General features: G+C 42.2%; 2 protein-coding genes across 3 annotated transcripts in view; both read left to right on the forward strand.

The window, feature by feature from the left end:
* Positions 1-19,534, forward strand: LOC143805184 (synaptonemal complex central element protein 1-like). The gene is made up of 13 exons (XM_077284156.1): positions 1-69; positions 2,797-2,873; positions 5,026-5,134; positions 5,206-5,262; positions 10,509-10,583; positions 10,664-10,711; positions 13,785-13,839; positions 14,515-14,604; positions 14,880-14,943; positions 15,324-15,390; positions 15,491-15,608; positions 16,243-16,332; positions 19,286-19,534. Exons 3-13 carry the CDS (start codon positions 5,026-5,028, stop codon positions 19,416-19,418), a joined length of 906 nt encoding a protein of 301 aa, XP_077140271.1. The 5' UTR covers positions 1-69; positions 2,797-2,873; the 3' UTR covers positions 19,419-19,534.
* Positions 19,299-26,450, forward strand: part of LOC143805185 (uncharacterized) — an 8,544-nt gene continuing 1,392 nt past the window's right edge. Inside the window, exons 1-4 of one of the 2 annotated variants that reach the window (XM_077284158.1) lie at positions 19,299-19,439; positions 21,306-21,521; positions 21,784-21,884; positions 23,244-23,403. In XM_077284158.1, coding sequence (XP_077140273.1) covers positions 21,335-21,521; positions 21,784-21,884; positions 23,244-23,403 — 448 coding nt within the window. In that variant the 5' untranslated portion in view covers positions 19,299-19,439; positions 21,306-21,334. Of the gene's footprint in view, positions 19,440-20,664; positions 20,977-21,305; positions 21,522-21,783; positions 21,885-23,243; positions 23,404-26,450 lie in introns of those variants that run through there. The other variant, XM_077284157.1, reaches the window with a different exon arrangement.

Below are 26,450 nucleotides of genomic sequence, written 5' to 3' on the forward strand. Positions count from 1 at the left end.
TTGGAGTGATCTGGTCTCCGGGCGTGTCCTCCGCATCAGCCGTTGCCGGAGATTGCAGTGCAGGAACAGGTAGACATGTCTGACACAGGCCGAGGCCTACTGAGACTGGGCCCGATACTACACAGTACACAGCCCAGGGTGTCACACAGGACAGGATTAGGTACACAGCTCAGCACACAGTATCACACAGGATAGGATTAGATACACAGCTCAGCAGTCAGTATCACACAGGATAGGATTAGATACACAGCTCAGCAGTCAGTATCACACAGGACAGGATTAGATACACAGCTCAGCAGTCAGTATCACACAGGATAGGATTAGATACACAGCTCAGCAGTCAGTATCACACAGGACAGGATTAGATACACAGCTCAGCAGTCAGTATCACACAGGATAGGATTAGATACACAGCTCAGCACACAGTATCACAGGATAGGATTAGATACACAGCACACAGTATCACACAGGATAGGATTAGATACACAGCTCAGCAGTCAGTATCACACAGGATAGGATTAGATACACAGCTCAGCAGTCAGTATCACACAGGATAGGATTAGATACACAGCTCAGCACACAGTATCACAGGATAGGATTAGATACACAGCACACAGTATCACACAGGATAGGATTAGATACACAGCTCAGCAGTCAGTATCACACAGGACAGGATTAGATACACAGCTCAGCACACAGTATCACACAGGATAGGATTAGATACACAGCCCAGCACACAGTATCACACAGGATATGATTAGATACACAGCTCAGCACACAGTATCACACAGGCTAGGATTAGATGCTGAGCAGACAGTATCGCACAGGATGGGATTAGGTACACAGCTCAGGACACAGTATCACACAGGATAGGATTAGATACACAGCTCAGCAGACAGTATCACACAGTATAGGATTATATACACAGCTCAGCAGACAGTATCACACAGGATAGGATTAGATACACAGCTCAGTAGACAGTATAACACAGGAGAGAATTAGGTACACGGCTCAGCACACAGTATCACACAGGACAGGATTAAAAACAGCTCAGCACACAGTATTACACAGGATAGGATTAGATACACAGCTCAGCACACAGTATCGCACAGGACAGGATTATATACACAGCTCAGCACACAGTATCACACAGGACAGAATTAGGTACACGGCTCAGCACACAGTATCACACAGGACAGGATTAGATACACAGCTCAGCACACAGTATCACACAGGATAGGATTAGGTACACAGCTCAGCACACAGTATCACAGGATAGGATTAGGTACACAGCTCAGCAGATAGTATCACACAGGATGGGATTAGGTACACAGCTCAGCACACAGTTTCACACAGGATAGGATTACACAGCTCAGCACACAGTGTCACACAGGATAGGATTATATACACAGCTCAGCACACAGTGTCACACAGGATAGTATTAGATACATAGCTCAGCAGTCAGTATCACACAGGATAGGATTATATACACAGCTCAGCACACAGTATCACACACAAGGCAGGATTAGGTACACAGCTCAGGACACAGGATAGGATTAGATACACAGCTCAGTAGACAGTATAACACAGGAGAGAATTAGGTACACGGCTCAGCACACAGTATCACACAGGACAGGATTAGGTACACAGCTCAGCACACAGTATCACAGGACAGGATTAGATACACAGCTCAGCAGACAGTATCACACAGGACAGGATTAGATACACAGCTCAGAAGACAGTATCACACAGGACAGGATTATATACACAGCTCAGCACACAGTATCACACAGGATAGGATTAGGTACACAGCTCAGCACACAGTATCACACAGGCTAGGATTAGATGCTCAGCAGACAGTATCACACAGGATGGGATTAGGTACACTGCTCAGCACACAGTATCACATAGGACAGGATTAGGTACACGGCTCAGCACACAGTATCATACAGGCTAGGATTAGATGCTTAGCAGACAGTATCACAGAGGACAGAATTAGATACACAGCTCAGCACACAGTATCAAACAGGATAGGATTAGGTATACAGCACAGCCATTAGTATCACACAGGACAGGATTAGGTACACAGCTCAGCACACAGTATCACACAGGATAGGATTAGGAACACAGCTCAGCAGACGGTACCACACAGGACAGGATTAGGTACACAGCTTAGCAAACAGTATCACACAGGATATGATTAGAAACATGGCTCTGCAGACAGTATCACGTAGGACAGGATTAGATACACAACTCAGCAGAAAGTATCACACAGGACAGGATTAGATACACAGCTCAGCAGACAGTATCACCCAGATCAGGATTGGATACACAGCTCAGCAAACTATCACACAGGATAAGATTACATATTTGGCTCAGTAGACTGTATCACACATGATATGATTAAATACACAGCTCAGCAGTCAGTATCACACAGGACAGGATTAGGTACACAGCTCCAAAGGCAGTATCACACAAGATAGGATTAGATACATTGCTCAACAAACTGTATCATGCAGGATTGGATTAGATACACAGCTCAGCAGACAGTGTAACAGGATAGAATTAGAAACACTGCTCAGCAGACAGTATAACAGGATAGGATTGGATACACATCTCAGCAGACAGTATCACACAGGATATGATTAGATACACAGCTCAGCGGACAGTATAGCAGGATAGGATTGGATACACTGTTCAGCAGACAGTATGACAGGATAGGACTGGATACACATCTCAGCAGACAGTATCACACAGGATAGGATTAGATACACAGCTCAGCAGACAGTATTATAGGATTGGACCCCCTGACGAAGGCTCACGCCGAAACGTGCGTTGGGGACTGGCACATCCAGGAGACAGCAGCAATTCGGGTAAATCCTGCTCTGGGCACTTTCCTTTTATTATACCTACAATATTTAACTATTTATTGATAGTACTATTAACCATACCTGTGTCAGTGCCCACCATACCTTACAGCAGTTACCTGCTCTAATTAGTTATTCCAGCGGCCGATTTTTTGCACTTGTGCACTTTATATTTGCACTCATTTTTGCACTTTGGCCACATATATATTTTCTTGGCACTCTATGCTGGTTTAAACAGAGTAATATTAACATTTATCAGTCCGATATTCAATGATATATATATATATATATTTATTTATTTATTTATATCATGTTAGTACCGTAATATTTTGGGACTGTGTTTTGTATGCTGCTGTGTCTCCTCTGTGTGCCCCATTTTTTGGTTTCTTTTCCCCCCCCCCTACCAATTTATGTAGTATTACCTTTCCTTAATAAACTCTATTTATTGATTATATGGGCATCAGATCGGTTGTTTGTTCTCTGTTTTTTGCATTTAATTTTCCGAGTTGTCCGCTATTACGTCCAGCTTTTGGGGTACATGTGTTATGCACAAATATATACTGAACATTTGAGTACACGTGCAGTTCTGTGTATCCCGTGCCTTGAGTTGTTTGTTTATTAAACTGTTCAGCAGACAGTATGACAGGATAGGACTGGATACACATCTCAGCAGACAGTATCACACAGGATAGGATTAGATACACAGCTCAGCAGACAGTATTATAGGATTGGATACACATCTCAGCAGACAGTATCACACAGGATAGTATTCGATACACAGCTCAGCAGACAGTATCACACAGGATAGGACTGGATACACATCTCAGTAGACAGTATCACACAGGATAGGATTAGATACACGGCTCAGCAGACAGTATCACACAGGATAGGATTAGATACACGGCTCAGTAGATAGTATCAAACAGGATACATCTTGTATTTCTAATAATAATAATTTTATTGCTATAGCGCGAACATCTTCAGCAGCACTTTACAATAATCGGGGTCATCACACACACAATATCAGACATTACAGAGTAACACATAGCTCACCAGTTACAGAAGGAGTGAGGACCTGGAGACAGACGAGGAAGAGGAGCAGAGTCTGAGGAAAGTTTAGAAAGAGGGTGCAGGTAGCGTTAGATTAGTGAGGTGATAGGCCTGTCCAAAGAGATGTGTTTTTACAGCACGCTTAAAAATGCAGGCTCTAGGTATTAGTCAGATCGTCCGGGGTAGCGCATTTCAGAACACTGGGGAAGCAAGGGTGAAGTCTTGGAGACGGAGGTGCGAGGTTTGGATTATGGAGGATGTTAGTCTTAGATCAGTTGCAGACCAGAGAGCACGGTACGGTCATAGACTGAGGTGAGGGAGGAGAAGTAGGGCGGTGCGGAACTGTGGAGCACTTTGTGAATGAGAGATGTTTGTATTGTATTCTGTAGGGGATGGGTAACCAGTGTAATGACTGGCACAGGGTGGAGGCATTGGTGTAGCAGCTGGATATAAATATAACCCTGGCTGCCGCATTCAGGACAGCGTCGAGAGGAGAAAGTTTGGTTAGAGGGAGACTGATCAGTAGAGAGTTGCAGTAATCCAGACGAGAATGAATAAGAGCGACAGTAATGTTGAAAACTTGATAAATTGTTGGATTCTGGAGATGGTTTTAAAATGCAGGTGACATGAGTGAGTGACTGGATATAGGGAATAAAGGAGAGTTATGTGTCACATATGACCCCAAGACAGCGAGCTTGATGCTGGGGAGTTATGGTAAGACCAAACAAGGCAACTACAATATTGGGCATAGGTAGGTTAGTGGCCGGAGGAAACACAAGTTGTTCAGTTTTTGACAGATTCAGTTTTAGGGGGTCTTTTTAAGTGCTTGGAGATTTAGTTTTTATTGCCGCAGCTGAATGATTTACATCTGTTAGCCAGCATAAGTACATGTGGGGGTTGCCTGGTTGCTAGGGAATCCCCACATGTAATCAAGCTGGCTAATAGATGTAAATCATTCAGCTGCAGAAAGAAAAACTAAATCTCCGAGCACTAAAAAATACTCGGAGGACCCCCGAGCATGCTCGAGAAATCTCTAGTAACGAGTATATTCGCTCATCACTAATGGAGATATCAGTAGACGATGTGTATAATTGGGTGTCATCGGCAGATGGTACTGAAGACTGAATCTGCTGAGCTGAGTATTCCTGAGCTGTTCTGTTTCTCATGTAGTAACATGGAAACGCTGTTGAGCCAGACTGCAGACATGTTGGGAGAAGGTATGTACAGTATACACTGGATCTGTAGGAGGTGAGGAGCCCTCATGTATCACCTTCTTATTACACCACAGGACGGATGGACCCAAAGATGGATGATGTCCTGAAGAAGATCACCATGGTCCAGAAAGGTAACAAGGATGATGGAGATGTCGCCCCTTCAGAGGAAATGTAGTATTACAGGGCGTCCATTCTCCATGCTATTGTATTATAGCCACTAATAACAGCATTTTCAATGTGTAGTAGAGGTTGTTGTTTAGGTGATTCTCATATATCTGTAAACTGGTCATAAAGGTGGAGTATCACATTAAGGCCGGGGACACACACAACGTATTAAAAAACGGTCCGATTTTCACGGACGAGAATCGCACAAATGTTTCCAAAACAGTGATCCGTGTGCAGTGCGAGGATGCGATTTCCTCGCATCAAATTATCCGTGTGACATCTGTATGGCATCCGTATGGCGAGATTTTCTCGCAGGCTTGCAAAACCAACATCTAATGGATTTTTCATCTCAAATGTTCGTTTAAACATATATACAGAGTATATATATATATATATATATAGAGAGAGAGAGAGAGATTCAAAAAAGAGGCAGCACTCCATTGTAAGGTGAAAACATGTGGCAGGTTTAATCGACCCACATAGCCGGGCGACGTTTCAGCTCTATCTGAGCCTTTATCAAGCAGTGAGTAACCATACCTGTTACTTATTTATATGTGCTTCAACAAGTGTTAAATTGCTTTCAATCATTTAAGACAATTACCAACTATCAATAAAATACTTACATTTGTACATTATAAATATATGTGCAGTGTTTAAATAGAAAGTGCTTAGTGCTTACGTGCAGAAGTGATATTGTGCCTTACTCTCAGCTACTCCCATATATTTCATTGTTTTTCATCTAGCGCTCTTATAATACATACTTCTTGCTATACCAATTATTATATTTGCAAATCGCTGCAGCAGCTTTTCACTCACCAATAATTCATAGGGGACTCATGGAGGACGTTATGTCTCTAAGTTGGCGTCTTCCGCCACTTACTACGCATGTCTGCATTTCCTCATTATGCTAGGAGGTCCCACAGCCAATAAGACACTCTGTGTGGCAATTTCTGTGTAGCGCATGCGCAGTAGCGCTTAATGCCGCCATCTTGGTTGTGGCTCACAGGAGCGCTACTTTCCAGCGTCTGCGCATTGAAATGTAAATAGTGCCCACCTTTTGTATCATCTGTGCTGGCTCCACTGTGCTCTCAAGCTTCCATATATATTGACCATGGAGGTCTTGGAGGGGGACCTCGTCTATGTATCCCACCACTTCCAATATGTCAAGGTGTGGTGGAGGTACATATATGATGTCTTCCTCCTATGGACAGGTACCATTGATATGTTGAGTGAATTCCATGAGTATCTCAACACTATAGATGATACTATAAAGTTTACCTTAATATCGTCAACTAATGAAATACAGTTCCTGGACGTACTAGTCATACAAGAAAACCGAGAATTGATTACAAAACTTTATGTTAAGAAAACGGATAGAAATAACTTATTAACGTATGATAGTCAGCATCCACGCAAAATGATAGAGTCAATACCATTGAGCCAATTGTTAAGGGTACGCCGAATTGTTAAAAGGGAGGAGGATGTAGATGAAGCATTGGAGCTTTTAGTAAAAAAATTTAAAGAGAGAGGGTACCCAAACAGAGTATTGAGATTGGCGAAGGAGAAAGTGAAAGAACAAGATAGAAAAGCATTAATTATGAGAGATGGGAATAGAAAAAAACGTATTAACCGAGTTCCTTTCGTCAGTACATATGTGGAAGAAAGTAGGGAGGTGACCAACATTATCTCTAAACATTGGGCAATGTTAGGTAAATGTCACCCACAGATAAGTGAATTTCTAATGCCACCACTATATGCCTACAAAAGAAGCAGAAATTTAGGGGATTATTTAGTAAAATCCGACATTGGGTCATTGGCAGGTAACCAACAACCAACATTAACAGGCAGAAAGAGGAAGGGATGTTTCCCTTGTTTATCATGTGTCAATTGTTCGCACATGATAAAGGGATCTACATTTGAGCACCCGGAAACGGGAAAGACTTATCAAATAAAGGAGTTTTTGACATGTGATACGGATCATGTAATATATCTTCTATCATGTCCGTGTAATCTCTGGTATGTAGGGGAGACGATATGTTCTTTCAAGGTTCGGATGAACCAACATAGGTACACGATAAGAAAGAAAAGAAAGGACCTCCCAGTACCAAAACATTTTTTGGACTTCAATCACCAAGAAAAGGATTTGAAGTGCAGAATAATAGATGTGGTCCCGGTTCAAAGAAAGGGTGGCAATAAGGAACAAATCCTAAAGAAGAAAGAGCTCAGATGGATTTACGAGCTCAAAACTCTTAAACCTAAAGGTCTAAATGTAGATTTTAATATATATACGGTGTTTTAGGGGTATGTACGAATCATTCTTTGGATATGTATTGGATATTCGGAAGTTTTAATATGTAATTTCTTATTTGTATATTTCAGCTTAATTTTCGCTACTCCAAGATACACAATGCGAAAGAATCTTCATTCACCAGTATGGAGACACATGGAGGACAAAATTATGATATTTTTTTATATTTCTTTAAAAAATTTATAATTCATTGGTGCACTCTGTAGTTGAATTGTTGAGGGTATAATTTGATCTGTCACTTGGTCACAATAAAGGATATTAAAAAAGTGAAGTATTATTTAGTTTTCTTTGGGACTAAAACAAAATAGAGGGATTAGTATACATAAAAACAAAAAATGACTCTAAGTCAATAAGGAAGTATCCCTTATATATAAGAAAATAATAAAAAATACTTATGATGAACATTTATAATATATCATGTGTGTATCATATAGGAGTTATACCTGCGACTCTCTGGTCCGGAGGGACAACTGAGGAGCGGTGTGACCCTATTGACCCATGGGGATCATGTAGTGATATGTGATTACCCGTGGGGCCAAGATGCATTATGGTATCCATAAAATAACAATATATAGGCGAACTTAAGTTTGCTGAATAAGTAACTTTAAACTTGAAAGGGGTTAATTCTTCTTATAGCTTATGGTAGTTATATACAAAATAATTTTTCCTTTTATGAGTAAAGGGCAATATACTCCCAAGTTAAGAAAGAAACAGAGCCATTGGTAAAATAATCAGTAATAAAAATAACAAGTAATGTCTTTGTTGTGGTTCAGTGACTTATCCGTTTAAAATGATAAACACTGCCTTGAATCAATCTATTTCACTGCAGAGTGTACCATAATAAAATCTGGAGATTGCTTTCAATATATGGAAGCTTGAGAGCACAGTGGAGCCAGCACAGATGATACAAAAGGTGGGCACTATTTACATTTCAATGCGCAGACGCTGGAAAGTAGCGCTCCTGTGAGCCACAACCAAGATGGCGGCATTAAGCGCTACTGCGCATGCGCTACACAGAAATTGCCACACAGAGTGTCTTATTGGCTGTGGGACCTCCTAGCATAATGAGGAAATGCAGACATGCGTAGTAAGTGGCGGAAGACGCCAACTTAGAGACATAACGTCCTCCATGAGTCCCCTATGAATTATTGGTGAGTGAAAAGCTGCTGCAGCGATTTGCAAATATAATAATTGGTATAGCAAGAAGTATGTATTATAAGAGCGCTAGATGAAAAACAATGAAATATATGGGAGTAGCTGAGAGTAAGGCACAATATCACTTCTGCACGTAAGCACTAAGCACTTTCTATTTAAACACTGCACATATATTTATAATGTACAAATGTAAGTATTTTATTGATAGTTGGTAATTGTCTTAAATGATTGAAAGCAATTTAACACTTGTTGAAGCACATATAAATAAGTAACAGGTATGGTTACTCACTGCTTGATAAAGGCTCAGATAGAGCTGAAACGTCGCCCGGCTATGTGGGTCGATTAAACCTGCCACATGTTTTCACCTTACAATGGAGTGCTGCCTCTTTTTTGAATCTCTGTGAACCTAGTGCAATCGTTGGACTGGTTGCTTGGGGCCTTGCACCCGAAGATAAGTATAAGTAGTGCTGTTCCTTTTTCTTTTAATATATATATATATATATATATATATATATATATATATATATATATATATATGTCATTGAGACACATATATATATACTGTATTTATATTTAATTCAGCGCTAGATATCCTAAAAGCCGGTAATTGAATTGCCGGCTTTTAATTTCTCCTTCACAAACCCGACATGATATGAGACATGGTTTACATACAGTAAACCATCTCATATCCCTTTTTTTTGCATATTCCACACTACTAATGTTAGTAGTGTGTATGTGCAAAATTTGGGCGCTGTAGCTTGTAAAATAAAGGGTTAAATCGCGGAAAAAATGGCGTGGGCTCCCGCGCAATTTTCTCCGCCAGAGTGGTAAAGCCAGTGACTGAGGGCAGATATTAATAGCCTACAGAGGGTTCATGGTTATTGGCCCCCCTGGCTACAAACATCTGCCCCCAGCCACCCCAGAAAAGGCACATCTGGAAGATGCACCTATTCTGGCACTTGGCCACTCTCTTCCCACTCCCGTGTAGCGGTGGGATATGGGGTAATGAAGGGTTAATGTCACCTTGCTATTGTAAGGTGACATTAAGCCAGATTAATAATGGAGAGGCGTCAATTATGTCACCTATCCATTATTAATCCAATACTACGAAATGGTTAATAAAATACACATTATTTAAAAGTATTTTAATGAAATAATGACACAGGGTGTTTTAATATTTTATTATACTGGTAATCCACCTGAAGACCCTTGTCACCTGAAACAAAGTTAAACAAAACAAACAACAATATTGCATACCTTCCGTCGTTCCGTCAGTCCCACGATGTAAATCCATCTGAAGGGGTTAAATCATTTTACAGCCAGGAGCTTTTTTCTCGCACCCATAGACTTGCATTGGCGATTCTCGGCCGAGATACGCTGACAATCGCAGCATGCTGCGATTTCACTCGGATCCTGAATACAGCCGAGAAAATATCGGATGATGGGAGCTGCCCCATAGATTAACATTGGGTCGAGCGCTATGTGATTTTTTCTCACATTGCACTCGTCCGTATTACGGTTTAGTGTGACCCCGGCCTAACATTAATTACGTTACAGCAGACTGCTTCTATCCATTGCCAGCTGATATGAGCTAGGGCCCTTATTCTGACATTAAAATCACTTTTGTAAGATTCGGTTTGGACTTGTACGAATGTTTCCCTACAATTGAGGAATTCACAAGCTGTCACATCCTGAAATGTAAGACCGCTTTAAAAACCGGCAGCTGATGGTGGCTCTATACCTGTGCAGATCGGGAACAAAGCGAGGCCGAGAAGCAGGAATTAGACAAGGAGATAGACGCAAAAGAGCGGGAACTACAGAAACGTGAGCAGCCATGATTCACTGCGCTAGTCCTGTCCAGTGTATATGGCGATGTGCAATATACGGTCGGGTTTATATTTCAGTACATGCAGAAAAAACGGCCCTGAAAGAAACACTCGTGAAAAAGCAAGGTGAGCAGGAGGTTACAAAAGATTAGACTGCACTTCTAATGCAAATGTAAAGCAACAAATGTTCAGGAAAGAAACACTATGTGCGAATGATGGAATTATGTGGGCACTGTATTAGGGTATTATCAAGCATTCTATAGTGTGATATCATTTGGGTACATTATGGTAGTACAGTTAGGGATGCTATAGGTTGATATTATTTGTGCACCGTTTGGTAGGAAAATTGGCCATCATATAGGTGTATAATATTTTGGCACTGTATGGTTGTATAATTGGCCATGCTGTAGGAAGATATTTTTGGGGTACATGGTGGTAGTATAATTAGGGACGCAATTATGGTAGTATTATGCTATGAGGTGATATATTTGGGCATTGTATGGGAGCATAATTTGGCACTCTATAGGATGATATTACTTTGGTAAACTATAGTAGTATAAGAGAGAGATGAAGGTGGTTTCCAGCCCAACCAACTGGATGAAATGTTGAGTTTATTAGATCACGTTAAAATGTCCATTAAAATAAAAACCTCATCACCTGACGTGTTTCTGGTGTTCTAAGACACCCATGGTCATAGTCCTATGGCTAAGGGCATCTCTGTACACCAGAAACACGTCAGGTGATGAGGTTTCTATTGTAATGGACTTTTTAACGTGATCTAATAAACTCAACATTTCATCCAGTTGGTTGGGCTGGAAACCACCTTTGTCGCTCTCTTCTGTCAGCTGCAATCACCAGCAGGTACAGCACCCACTGATTTCTAATTACAGCAGTGGATTCATCCATGCCTCCAATGTGAAAGCTCCAACCCTCCCCCTCTCCCCTACCTCCTCCTCCTGTTCATGCACTGTATGGTGGTGTAGTTGAACACTATAGATTGGTATTATTTGGTCACTGTATAGTAGTATAATTGAAATACTATAGATTGGTAGGTTTGGGCACTGTATGGTGGTATAATTGGGCACTCCATAGCATAATATTACTTGGTACACTATGGTAGTATAATTGGGCGCACTGTAGAATGATATTACATGGTAAACTATGGTAGTATAATTTGGCACACTATAGGATGATATTACTTGGTAGACTATGGTAGTATAATTGGGCACTCTGTAGGATGATATTACTTGGTACACTATGGTAGTATAATTGGGCACACTAGGTTGATATTACATGGTAGACTATGGTAGTATAATTGGGCACTCTAGGATGATATTACTTGGTACACTATGGTAGTATAATTGGGCACACTATAAGTTGATATTACTTGGTAGACTATGGTATTATAATTGGGCACACTATAGGTTGATATTACTTGGTAGACTATGGTAGTATAATTGGGCACACTATAGGATATTACTTGGTACACTATGGTAGTATTATTGGGCACACTATAGGATGATATTACTTGGTACACTATGGTAGTATAATTGGGCACACTATAGGTTGATATTACTTGGTAGACTATGGTTGTATAATTGGGCACACTATAGGTTGATATTACTTGGTAGACTATGGTAGTATAATTGGGCACACTATAGGATATTACTTGGTACACTATGGTAGTATAATTGGGCACACTATAGGATGATATTACTTGGTACACTATGGTAGTATAATTGGGCACACTATAGGTTGATATTACTTGGTAGACTATGGTAGTATAATTGGGCACACTATAGGTTGATATTACTTGGTAGACTATGGTAGTATAATTGGGCACACTATAGGATATTACTTGGTACACTATGGTAGTATAATTGGGCACACTATAGGATGATATTACTTGGTACACTATGGTAGTATAATTGGGCACACTATAGGTTGATATTACTTGGTAGACTATGGTAGTATAATTGGGCACACTATAGGTTGATATTACTTGGTAGACTATGGTAGTATAATTGGGCACACTATAGGATATTACTTGGTACACTATGGTAGTATAATTGGGCACACTATAGGATGATATTACTTGGTACACTATGGTAGTATAATTGGGCACACTATAGGTTGATATTACTTGGTAGACTATGGTAGTATAATTGGGCACACTATAGGTTGATATTACTTGGTAGACTATGGTAGTATAATTGGGCACACTATAGGATATTACTTGGTACACTATGGTAGTATAATTGGGCACACTATAGGATGATATTACTTGGTACACTATGGTAGTATAATTGGGCACACTATAGGTTGATATTACTTGGTAGACTATGGTAGTATAATTGGGCACACTATAGGTTGATATTACTTGGTAGACTATGGTAGTATAATTGGGCACACTATAGGTTGATATTACTTGGTAGACTATGGTAGTATAATTGGGCACACTATAGGATATTACTTGGTACACTATGGTAGTATAATTGGGCACACTATAGGATGATATTACTTGGTACACTATGGTAGTATAATTGGGCACACTATAGGTTGATATTACTTGGTAGACTATGGTAGTATAATTGGGCACACTATAGGATATTACTTGGTACACTATGGTAGTATAATTGGGCACACTATAGGATGATATTACTTGGTACACTATGGTAGTATAATTGGGCACACTATAGGTTGATATTACTTGGTAGACTGGTAGTATAATTGGGCACACTATAGGTTGATGTTACTTGGTAGACTATGGTAGTATAATTGGGCACACTATATGTTGGATTATTTGGGCATGGTATTGTGGTATATAGTATGATATTAATTGATACACTATGGTGATATAAATCAGTACACTATAGGTTGGTATTATTTGGGCATGGTAACCCTGTATGTAACCCCTTTTCTCATGTACAGCACTATGGAATTAATGGTGCTATATAAATAAATAATAATAATAATGGTATGATAGTATAATAGGGCACACTATAGGTTGGTATTATTTGGGCACAGTGTGATGGTATAATTGGGCACTCTACACCAGTATTATTTGGGTACTATATGGTGATAAGGCTGACCCTCACATTACTTTTCTTGGGGCTTCTACAAATACTAATTAGTCTTAGCTTACATTATTATCCTTTTATCTCATAAAATGTAACAAAACGTCTGTATTTTCTGTTAGAAACCATCCAACTTCTAAAGCTAAAACGTGACAATCAGTTAAAGAAAGAAAAGAAGTAAGTGGACGCCATGTTAGTGCGCTCAGCAATACCTTCCAATTCACTGACAGGAAGCAGGGGGAACACTGATTATATGATGTGATTGCACACTTCTTATTATACAGTGATCGTGTGATACTTAGGAAGGAATGGACAGCCCCTATTAGATTTCTAACTTGTTCTGCAAAGTTGAACCTAAATTTTAAATACTTAAATTGCAATCTCCCACCTCTCTCATGTGCACTCACAGGGTCCCGAGAAGCTGAGATATGAGGGGCTGTTTGTTGGGATTCTTATATTTGCCTGTGACACAGAAGTAGCATTGTGACCACAGGGGGACTTATTGACACAAAATATCAGACCTACAGTATAATACATAATGAAAGCAAACCAGCACACCTTACATTACCAGGAATATCACCATCTGGGAGGTTCATTATACCGGTCATGGATATGGACCACCTCCTGCAGAGAGAAGACTGAGTATGTGTCAGCACTGAAGGACTTGAGGGGGGGGGGGGGGGTACAAAAACGATACGCCATAGTCTAAACCTGGGCTGCAATATGCCACCTGTAGTGACATAAGGACTGACCTCACGGTGCTGGCACTAAGCGATCCACTCCCCAGTAGAGAAGAACAGGCCTGAAGTGTGCTGGCTCCATCATCTTACTATATGCCTTACATTGGTGCAGAATGCAAGAGCAAGCCGAGGAAAGCAAAAAAAGGATTGATGATCTGACCACCAAAATTAAAGAAGAGAAACAAAAGCAGAGAAAACAGAGGTGAGGGAATAAAGTGCTGGATTCAGCTGATGAATCACCATAGTTTTAGGATTCACCTTTATACTGCTTTCCACATGGACCTCAGATCTGCATGTAAAAAAATCGCAGCATGCACTAGTCTGGCCAAATTCATGGACCAAGCTGGTGCATGTAAATAGCAGGCAGCTCCTGCACCCATTCACTATGTGGACAGCCACAAGGTTGTAATCAGGCCACAAAGTTCAGCGCACTTCTGAACTTAGCCTTCTAATGATTTTTTTTCTATACTGATATAGGATTGAATTTCAGGAGCAAATGGAAGATCTAATGAAACAGCACAAGGCGCTGGCAAAGTTTTATGTAAGCAGATAACGGGGCCAAGGGAATCATGTGGCTAAAACTATGGTGTCCACACTCTAATGTTACATTACAGGTCCGATAATTTCCAAATGAAGTCCAGTATATATACATTTGCATTGTGAAATAGTGTAACGCTAACTAATAATAATAATCTCTTTATATAACGCCAACATATTCCGCAGCGCTTTACAGTTTTTGCACACATTATCATCATAGTAGTCATAGCCATGAGAAGTCATTGTGTCTCCACACATTGGTATTGCGGATCTTAGAGAGGGATTTGTTTCTAAATGTTGGCTCTTCCTACAGTCACCGATGACATACACCACCTTGTGAATCCACGTCCTGCCCATTCACTGAATTATATGCATTGTTTGTAGGATGCAAAAAGACTTGGAGCAGAGACCGATGAAATGAAACAGCGGATAAATCAGCTTCTGCTAGAAGGTAAGAGATCGCTGACTTACCAGGGAAAAATGGAGCCCCTTATCGCAACCGGCCTCAGTTCTGTACTGCTGGATATATAAGCTTTCATTTGTTATCATAGAAAAGGAGAAGTCAGCCAAGCTCAAGAAACTCGAAGAAACCAAGGTCAAACTGAGAGAGGAAGGTGTCCTGACTGCAGAAAATCTCTTCCTGCGCAGCGAGCAAGCGACGTGCGCAATGTGAGACATGTAGCGCACCCTCAGGGGACTTCTTGCACTAAATGACTCTATCTATATATATAATTGTCTAAGGGTTTTTCTGTCTGTCTGTCCTGGAAATCCCGCGTCTCTGATTGGTCGAGGCCGCCAGGCCTCGACCAATCAGCGACGGGCACAGCATGGCGACGATGATGTCATAAAAGTTGCCTCGATCAATCAGCGACGGGCACAGTCTGCCGCGAATTTGCCTCGACCAATCAGCGACGGGCACAGTATCGACGTAGATGTCATAATGGTTGCCATGGCGACGATGATGTCATAAAGGTTGCCTCGACCAATCAGCGACGGGCACAGTCTGCCGCAAATTCTGGAATCATCATTGTCCATATACTACGGGGACATGCATATTCTAGAATACCCGATGCGTTAGAATCGGGCCACAATCTAGTACAGTATATAAGTGTGTATTAGAGTTAGAGACAATCCGGGAGAATCAAATCTAATGTTTTGCATATTTGAAATTATGGCAGAAGCCATAGCAGTGTCACTGCACATGGTGGGTTTCCAGAACTCTGAAAGCCGAAAAGAATGGCAGAAGTTAGCGAGCTTGTAATATCCAGCACTGTCTCTTCATGCATCTCTTATGGCCTTATAGAAAGCTATTTGAAGAGGAAAACAACCGTGCCAAGGTCATGATAGAAGAGGAAACTGGGCGACAGACAGAAGTACTGAACAAATATAACAGGTCAGTATGAAACTCACAGAATGAGGCGGTAACACATTTTTTCTCAAAGACAAATCTGCAAAAACAAATGTGTTATATCCTCATTGTCTCTCCTGAGCTGTTATGTCATATTCGCATATAACCCCCATTGATTAAAAGTTTTTGAATACAGTACATCTATATTGCTACTCAACAGTCTCTTTGTGTAAATGGACTTTAATCTGTCACCAGATTATCACCAGAGGACTAGTGAACATGCTTTTAGGTAGTCTAGCCATGACCCACTGGTGATTGGCAGCTTTCTTCCTATGCATAGAGTACACAGAAAGCTGTCAATCAGTGCTATGGGCAGGGTTATACAGAGCTCAGCAGCAGAGAAAGGCTACTTTCACACTAGCGTAGTGCACTGCACGTCGCTATGCGTCGTTTTGTAGAAAAAACGCATCCTGCAAAAGTGCTTGCAGGATGCGTTTTTTCTCCATAGACTTGCATTAGCGACGCATTGCCACACGTCGCAACCGTCGTGCGACGGTTGCATCGTGTTGCGTCGGACCGTCGCCACCAAAAAAATTGCATGTAACGTTTTTTGGTGCGTCGTGTCCGCCATTTCCGACCGCACATGCGTGGCTGGAACTCCGCCCCCTCCTCCCCGCACATCACAATGGGGCAGCGGATGCGTTGAAAAACAGCATCCGCTGCCCCCGTTGTGCGGCGCTTTCACTGCTTGCGTCGGTACGTCGCAACGACGCAGTTCGTCGTGCGTCGTATGACACTAGTGTGAAAGTAGCCAAAGCTGTTTTTAATCAAAACTGCAAGAAGCAGCACAGTAAGGTAAGTGATATATTGCTGGAATCAAGGTCTCTGCTTCTACATCATGCTGCTCTTAAATGGTGTGGAAAATACCTGGAGACAGATTTCCTTTAATGCCAAATACATCTTCTGTTACTTTTTGCTCCAGTCACATCCAGAGCTGCATTCACAAGTTAAGGGAAGCTACTTGCAGACAGTCCATCTAATGTATTTAGTATATAATATACAGGTGCTTCTCACAAAATTAGAATATAATCAAAAAGTTAATTTATTTCAGTTCTTCAATACAAAAAGTGAAACTCATATATTATATAGAGTCATTACACACAGAGTGATCTATTTCATGTATTTATTTCTGTTAATGTTGATGATTATGGCTTACATCCAATGAAAACTCAAAAGTCATTATCTCAGTAAATTAGAATACTTTATAGCACCAGCTTGAAAAATGATTTTAAAATCCGAAATGTTGGTCTACTGAAAATGTATGTTCAGTAAATGCACTCAATACTTGGTCGGGGCTCCTTTTGCATCAATTACTGCATCAATGCGGTGTGGCATGGAGGCGATCAGCCTGTGGCACTGCTGAGGGGTTATGGAAGCCCAGGTTGCTTTGATAGCAGCCTTCAGCTCGTCTGCATTGTTGGGTCTGGTGTCTCTCATCTTCCTCTTGACAATATCCCATAGATTCTCTATGGGGTTAAGGTCAGGCGAGTTTGCTGGCCAATCAAGCACAGTGATACTGTTGTTTGTAAACCAGGTATTGGCACTTTTGGCAGTGTGGACAGGTGCCAAGTCCTGCCGGAGAATGGCAGTTGGCAGAGGGAAGCATGAAGTGCTCTAAAATTTCTTGGTAGATGGCAGCGCTGACTTTGGTCTTGATAAAACACAGTCGACCTACACCAGCAGATGACATGGCTCCCCAAACCATCACTGATTGTGGAAACTTCACACTAGACCTCTAGCAGCTTGGATTGTGGCCTCTCCACTCTTCCTCTAGACTCTGGGACCTTGATTTCCAAATGAAATGCAAAATTTACTTTCATCTGAAAACAACACCTTGGACCACTGAGCAACAGTCCAGTTCTTTTTCTCCTTGGCCCAGGTAAGACGCTTCTGGTGTTATGTTGGTGTTATGGTGTTGTCTATTGGTCATGAGTGGCTGGACGCAAGGAATGTGACACTTGTAGCCCATGTCCTGGATACGTGTGTGTGTGTGTGTGTGTGTGTGTGTGTGTGTGGTGGATCTTGAAGCAATGACTCCAGCAGCAGTCCACTCCTTGTGAATCACAGCCACATTTTTGAATGGCCTTTACTTAACAATCCTTTCAAGGCTGTAGGTATCCCAGTTGCTTGTGCACCTTTTTCTACCACACTTTTTCCTTCCACTCAACTTTCCATTAACATGCTTGGATACAGCACTCTGATCAGCCAGCTTCTTTAGCAATGACCTGTTGTGGCTTACCCTCCTTGTGGAGTGTGTCAGTGACTGCCTTCTGCACATCTGTGAAGTCAGCAGCCTTCCCCATGATTGTGGAGCTACTGACACAGACTAAGGCTACGTTCACATTTGCGTTGTTGTGTGTTGCGTCGGCGACGCAACGCACAACGCATGCAAAACGCATTGTTTTGTGACGCATGCGTCCTTTTTTTGCTTGATTTTGGACGCACAAAAAATGCAACTTGCTACGTCCTCTGCGCCCTGACGCGTGCGCCGCAGTAACGCATGCGTCACAAAACGCAAGTGCAACGCATGTCCATGCGCCCCCATGTTAAATATAGGGGCGCATGACGCATGCGTCGCCGCAGCGGCGCCCGACGCTGCGTCGCACAACGCTAATGTGAACGTAGCCTAAGGGACCTTTTTATACGCTTAGGAAGCCTTTGCAGGTGTTTTTTGTTAATTATTCTAATTTACTGAGATAATGACTTGGGTTTTCATTTGCTGTAAGCCATAATCATCAACATTAACAGAAATAAACACGTGAAATAGATCACTCTGTAATGACTCTATAATATAGGAGTTTCACTTTTTGTATTGAAGAACTGAAATAAATTAACTTTTTGATGATATTTTAATTTTGTGAGAAGCACCTGTATGAGAAAAAAAATGAAGCTTCTCTGTGTTTGTCTTAATCTTGTCCTGTCTGTTTTGGGGAGACAGGCTGAAATCATGGCTGGAAGATGCAGAGAGGAAGCTGCCTAAGGTGCCGCAGGCCTGGCGGAGAAACACCCAACCAGAGCTTAGCCAGGAGGCCCCCCAGCCCAGCAGTATCCTGTTCTCATTTACCAGATAGGATCCAGAGCACAACACGCAGGTCTCCTCTTCTTCCAGGGGGTTATTTCTGCTTCGCATAGTAATTATTTTGTAGTCTGTCCAAAGTATTATTAAATAAAGTTTTCTCCATTGTAATCATTGCCTGTAATTATTACAATCTGTGCTCACAGAGCAGTGAAATGAGTCAGATGCCAAAAGAGATACCAGGCTGTCACCTGTTTTTTTTTTGTTGTTTTTTTTTACCAATCGATGCCTTGCTTGGAACTGGTTTTTCGCACAATAATGAGGCTTTGCCAACGTCCCTATCTGAAGTTGACAGTAGATCAGGTGTGAAGGGGTTAAGGGTACTGTCACACAGTGCCATTTTAATCGCTACGATGGTACGATTCGTGACGTTCTAGCGATATCCATACGATATCGCAGTGTCTGACACGCAGCAGCGATCAGGGACCCTGCTGAGAATCGTACGTCGTAGCAGATCGTTTGGAACTTTCTTTCGTCGCTTGATCACCCGCTGACATCGCTGGATCGTTGTGTGTGACAGCGATCCAGCGATGTGTTCGCTTGTAACCAGGGTAAACATCGGGTAACTAAGCGCAGGGCCGCGCTTAGTAACCCGATGTTTACCCTGGTTACCAGCGTAAACGTAAAAAAAACAAACAGTACATACTCACATTCCGGTGTCTGTCCTCTGGCGTCTCAGCTTCTCTGCACTGTGAGCGCCTGCCAGCCGGAAAGCGAGCACAGCGGTGACGCGGTGACGTCACCGCTGTGCTTTCCGGCTATGGCGCTTACACAGTGGAGAGAAGCAGAACGCCGGGGGACAGACCCCGAAATGTAAGTATGTAGTGTTTGTTTTTTTTACGTTTACGCTGGTAACCAGGGTAAACATCGGGTTACTAAGCGCGGCCCTGCGCTTAGTAACCCGATGTTTACCCTGGTTACCCGGGGACTTCGGCATCGCTCCAGCGCCGTGATTGCACAGTGTGACCGCAGTCTACGACGCTGGAGCGATAATCATACGACGCTGCGACGTCACGAATCGTGCCGTCGTAGCGATCAAGATTGCACTGTGTGACAGTACCCTAAGTATAAAGCAGATGCAACCGCATTTATCTCAGATGAAGCAGCCAGGGGGGATAAATAAGGGAATTTTGCTTAGTTGTCACAATTCAGGTGTACAGGGAGGGAAGTGTGTCATCTGACCCCTGTGACCAGCCTATAAAAAGAGGAAAGACGTACTGTACGTGGGAGGGATTTCCTGCCCCAGACTGGCACTTTGGCCGCACTAGGATACAGCGGAACGCAGTAGGTCCAGTATTATAGGAGCTATTCTGAAATAGTAGTCTGCATGATCACCCATAGGGAAACAGTTTCGTGACAGTTCTCTTTAAATTCATGCTGAAGTCGAAGTGGATGAGCAAATGACAGGCTTGTAGTAGGACACACACCCACCAACAACTCATAAGAGGAACACAGACAAAGCATTTCCTTTCATTTTTACTGCTGAGTTGGTTTCACTTTTATACAAAGAAGATTTCCACGAGACCTGACGGAGATGGATTACCACAATCCAGGTAATACTGCACATGGCACGGTTTTCTGGGTACATCACTCATAGGAGGACTCTGCTGGAAATTCATTGTCGACATGGATCCAACCACATGCATCCATGTCCACATCACGACTCCAGTTACCTATAAGGAAACATTGACATCATCTATAAGGCTGATGTGCCCAAGAGCGGTCCGGGCAATGCCGTCATTGGGACATTGCAGCTGGGGATTAGTTGTAAAGGCTTTCCACCTAGTGACTATGGCGCACGTACACTATTGGGGCATCATGTGGGCAAGCTGCGACTCCACTGACCATATTCTTATCTTTATTATATCCTTCCCCCCCGCAGTGAGATGTGGCCCGGTGGAGGATGATGAGATGGAGGATCACAGAGAGGTCAGGAATATAGCAGAGGAACACGATGACCCCACGGAGAATATTCCCTCTATTGGTCCATTACTTTCTTGTGAACCCTTTTCCACTAAAAGTCTGCAGATTTCTATTGATTGTAATTCTACCACAAGTCTGCAGATTTCTTGCTCTGTCCCTCCGACAGCAACGGCAGGTAAGAATAATAATGTCCCAAAAGGGGCAATTTACAGGGATGATCCACCCTGAATATTCACCGATTTATAAATTGGGGGTGGGGTGTTAATAAAAAGTTTTTGTTATTGTCTGTTTTAATATTTCTACTTACCTCCCATTGCTATGGAATTGCATGCAATCTGTTGCTCCCTTTTATCAACCATTTCAGATTGGGCTTAACAACATGCCCCTTGTCTGGGCGGCATCTTATAGATACATTCACAAGCTCATTTTCTTCTCAGATTGTCGCTGGTCTCCGGACGTAATTTCTACCTTTCACAAGCTTCCCGCTTTGAATGAAGACATAGTTGCCACACTTAACTCTTTGCTCAGTTTATCAATGGTAGGTGCCCCCTGTATCCTCCCGTCACAGTGGTCAGTGGCACAATGCATGCTTATATATGGCAATCAGGACAGCTTTTTTTGATACCGTGTTTCTTTGTAATTAATGGCATCCATCTATTCCCAGCCATTATTATTATTATTTATTGTTATAGCGCCATTTATTCCATGGCGCTTTACATGTAAGGAGGGATATACATAATAAAAACAAGTACAATAATCTTAAACAATACAAGTCATGACTGGTACAGGAGGAGAGAGGACCCTGCCCGCGAGGGCTCACAATCTACAAGGGATGGGTGAGAAAACAGTAGGCGAGGATAGAGCTGGTCATGCAGCGGTTTGGTCGATCGGTGGAAATTCCATGAACATTACATACTCCCAATCCCCTAGTGTCGTCCTGCAGCTCATATTGGGGCTGTAGCCTTCTGGGCTGGCAAGTAGCACTCTGTGCTCATGGGCACTCCCGGTCTTCTTGCATTACATATATGACATGGTGGCTCAGTGGTAAGCATTGATTTCCTTTGCTAGGCCCTGACCAGCTTGTCTTTTTTCTTTTGTACATTTTCCATGTGTGCACTATGGCTGTGACTTGCTGTAGCACAACGGTTTAGTGCCGTCACTTTGAAGTCTATGGTAACTTGCAACTCAGGACAGAAAATCCAGCATTTAGAAAAATTAGCAGCATGTCACAGGGCAACAGCATAGATCATTAGATACGATATCGTGATACAATACCAGAATCTCACATGTCACCGTGTATCATCTGGCCGCTAAACTAGAAGGGCTGCTAGTACTACAGAACTTTGTGTGCCGCCACACAGACCCGGAGCACACGCTTTAGGCTGGGGTCACACTAGTGAATGGCATCGGATGTGATATGTTAACGACCCTCGGCTCCTGCGATATTGATCTGATTGTCAGTGCTCCGATTGTCTCACATAAAAAAATCGCAGCACAGGTGTGGAGGAGACACAGTAATTTTCCATCTCCACTGCTGCTGGTGTCTGCTGTAATCACACTGCACTTGTATGACATCCGAGTGCAGTCTGATGTATGTTTCACACGCGCCTATTGACTTGTATTGATGAGTGTGATCTGATTTTTGGATGCAATCCCAGCAAGCTGAATTGGCAGGAGAAAATAATCGCAGATCTGAGCTGCCACATAGTATAACACTGGGCAGAGTGCTAGGCGCTGTTTTAGCATTCGGCCGTATTATACACTTGTGTGACTCCATCCTTAGTGTTTGCATCAGGCCTATAAATGTGACTCCGAGGACATAGCTCACATTACAGAACATATAGCTGCAGTTTTCATGGCGCAGAATCAATATCTGAGTTTTCACATTTGCCCACAGCCAAGACAACCTCTAGACGTGAAGGATTTCTTGGTGGATTTTCAGGATCATCCAGATAATTATAAACAACTGCGGAGACTGGCGCAAAAGCTGAAGTCTCTGGGACGAAAAGACGTGGTCAAGGCCATGCACAACGAGGGAGCCATTCTGCGCTGGCTGGGTGAGATTTGCCACAAATATCCCACTCTCTAAAGGGGTCAATATAGCAATGTACCATTCACTGACATGTAACAATATGGCAGCCAGGTCTAATTTGTTACATAATTAGATTAGACCTCCAGCTATCATGATAAAATATCCATAGTATTGTAAGTCCACAGGGGGTGCATGAGATAGGAGCTGTTTGCAGGCTCTCACACTGTAGGGAGCATTTAGCTGTCCTTGTGACAGGGGACCATTGTGAAAGAAAACCAGTCATACCTGAATGGTGAGATTTTCCCTGGACGCTAGAACAGACATTAGGGCCCCTTTCCACTTGCGAGGAAAACGGACGAGTGCAATCCGATAAAAAATCGGATTGCACTCGGACCAATGTTATTCAATAGGTGTCTTTTCATTTGCGATTTTTTTCTCAGCCGAAATTGGACTGAGAAAAATCTGGGTCGGCTGAGAAAAAAATCGCAGCATGCTGCGTATTGCTGCGATTCTCGGACGAGACTCGCCAATGCAAGTCAATGGGTGCGAGAAAAAAATCGCACAGCACTCGCACCATGCGAGTTCTGTCCGATTTTTACGCACCGGTGTCCTTTGAAAAGCTGGTAATTCAGCGCGGTGTACAGTAAAATCACACTGACAGGTTAGAATAGAGTAGATATATACATATATATATATATATATATATATATATATATATACCTATTCTAGGTCAGTGAGACACCTATATATGTATATTTATATTTAATGCAGCGCTAGATAGCATAAAAGCCGCTAATTCAATTGCCGGCTTTTGCTCTCTCCTTCCCAAACCCGACATGATATGAGACATGGTTTACATACAGTAAACCATCTCATATCCCTTATTTTTTTTGCATCTACTAATGTTAGTAGTGTGTATGTGCAAAATTTAGGCGCTGTAGCTTGTAAAATAAAGGGTTAAATGGAAAAAATTGGTGTGGGCTCCCGCGCAATTTTCTCCGCCAGAGTGGTAAAGCCAGTGACTGAGGGCAGATATTAATAGCCTAGAGAGGGTCCATGGTTATTGGCCACCCCTGGCTAAAAACATCTGCCCCCAGCCACCCCAGAAAAGGCACATCTGGAAGATGCGCCTATTCTGGCACTTGGCCACTCTCTTCCCACTCCCGTGTAGCGGTGGGATATGGGGTAATGAAGGGTTAATGTCACCTTGCTATTGTAAGGTGACATTAAGCCAGATTAATAATGGAGTCAATTATGACACCTATCCATTATTAATCCAATAGTACGAAATGGTTAATAAAACACACACACATTATTACAAAGTCCTTTAATGAAATAAAGACACAGGTTGTTGTAATATTTTATTATTCTCTTAATCCAGCTGAAGACCCTCGTTCTGTAACAAAGTAAAAATAAACAATATCCCATACCTTCCGTCAGTCCCACAAAGTAAATCCATCTGAAGGGGTTAAATCATTTTACACCCAGGAGCTGTGCTAATGCAATTGTGCTCCTGTGTGTAAAAACCCCAGCGAATGAATGAAATGCAGGGTGACCTGTAGTTACCTTGAGTTGCGGTGATGTGCCCTCTGCTGGATGTCCTCATATGAACTCGAGCGTGGGAACTTTTCCCAGGCTCCAGTTCATGAGGACATCCAGCAGAGGGCGCATCACCGCGAATGAAGGTAACTACTGGTCATTGACCTACATTACCTTCATTCCCCGGGGTTTACATATATATATTTTAACCCCTTCAGATGGATTTACATCGTGGGACGTTACAGATCTACGGAAGGTATGTATATTGTTGGTTTATTATTTTTAATTTGTTACAGAACGATGGCCTTCAGGTGGATTGACAGAGCAATAAAACATTACAACAACCTGTGTGTTTATTTCAATAAAATACTTTGCAATATTGTGGTTTTTTTTTAAACATTTCATACAATTGGATTAATAATGGATAGGTGTCATAATTGACGCCTCTCCATTATTAACCTGGCTTAATGTCACCTTACAATAGCAAGGCGACATTAACCCTTCATTACCCCATATCCCACTGCTACACGGGAGTGGGAAGAGAGTGGCCAAGTGCCAGAATAGGCGCATCTTCCAGATGTGCCTTTTCTGGGGTGGCTGGGGGCAGAGCCAGTTTGTAGCCAGGGGGGGGCCCAATAACCATGGACCCTCTCTAGGCTATTAATATCTGCCGTCAGTCACCGGCTTTACCACTCTGGCGGAGAAAATTGCGCGGGAGCCATTTAACCCTTTATTTTAGCAGCTACAGAGCCCAAATTTTGCACATACACACTACTAACATTAGTAGTGTGGAATATGCAAAAAAAAAAAGGATATGAGATGGTTTACTGTATGTAAACCATGTCTCATATCCTGTCGGGTTTGGGAAAGAGAGAGCAAAAGCCGGCAATTGAATTAGCGGCTTTTATGCTATCTAGCGCTGCATTAAATATAAATATACATATATAGGTGTCTCACTGACATATATATATGTATATATACCTATTCTATGTGTATATATCTACTCTATTCTAACCTGTCAGTGTGATTTTACTGTACACAGCACTGATTTGCCGGCTTTTCAAAGGATACCGGTGCGTACAAATCGGACAGTAATACGGATGTCATACAGATGATGCGATTACAAAAAACGGATGATGTGATTAAAAATCGCATTGCACTCGCATGACAATCGCATACGTTACATCCGTTTTTTCGGTCCAGATTACGGACCGTTTTTTCTCTCGCAAGTGGAAAGGGACCCTTAGATACAAATCAGCTCGATAATTGGCAGGTTGGCAAATTGTGTACGTGAAAAAAATAATGGACTATAATGTAGGCAGATCAGAAGGAATGTCATGGTAAGGTAAAGCTTACGGCACCAGAAAGGTGAGCGTGGGCAGTAACAGTCCAGGAACGGCGGTGGGCTCAGCTACGTCCAAATGTCTGTGCAAAGGTAATGAAAAGTGGCACGCAGTTTCCATATATAAAATCCTTTATTCCAGTTCATGGGATATAATGGAGGCTTATCAGGAGGAATGCGTCTGGCCACTA

Source organism: Ranitomeya variabilis, chromosome 2 (genome assembly GCF_051348905.1).
Source record: "Ranitomeya variabilis isolate aRanVar5 chromosome 2, aRanVar5.hap1, whole genome shotgun sequence".
Lineage (NCBI taxonomy): Eukaryota > Metazoa > Chordata > Amphibia > Anura > Dendrobatidae > Ranitomeya > Ranitomeya variabilis.

Excerpts from the sequence above, each read along its gene's own strand:
- LOC143805184 (XM_077284156.1), top strand. The coding sequence starts at position 5,026 with ATGGTACTGAAGACTGAATCTGCTGAGCTGAGTATTCCTGAGCTGTTC. Across the intron at positions 10,712-13,784 it reads AACACTCGTGAAAAAGCAAG|AAACCATCCAACTTCTAAAG; the intron begins GTGAGCAGGAGG and ends ATTTTCTGTTAG. Across the intron at positions 14,605-14,879 it reads CAAAAGCAGAGAAAACAGAG|GATTGAATTTCAGGAGCAAA; the intron begins GTGAGGGAATAA and ends ATACTGATATAG.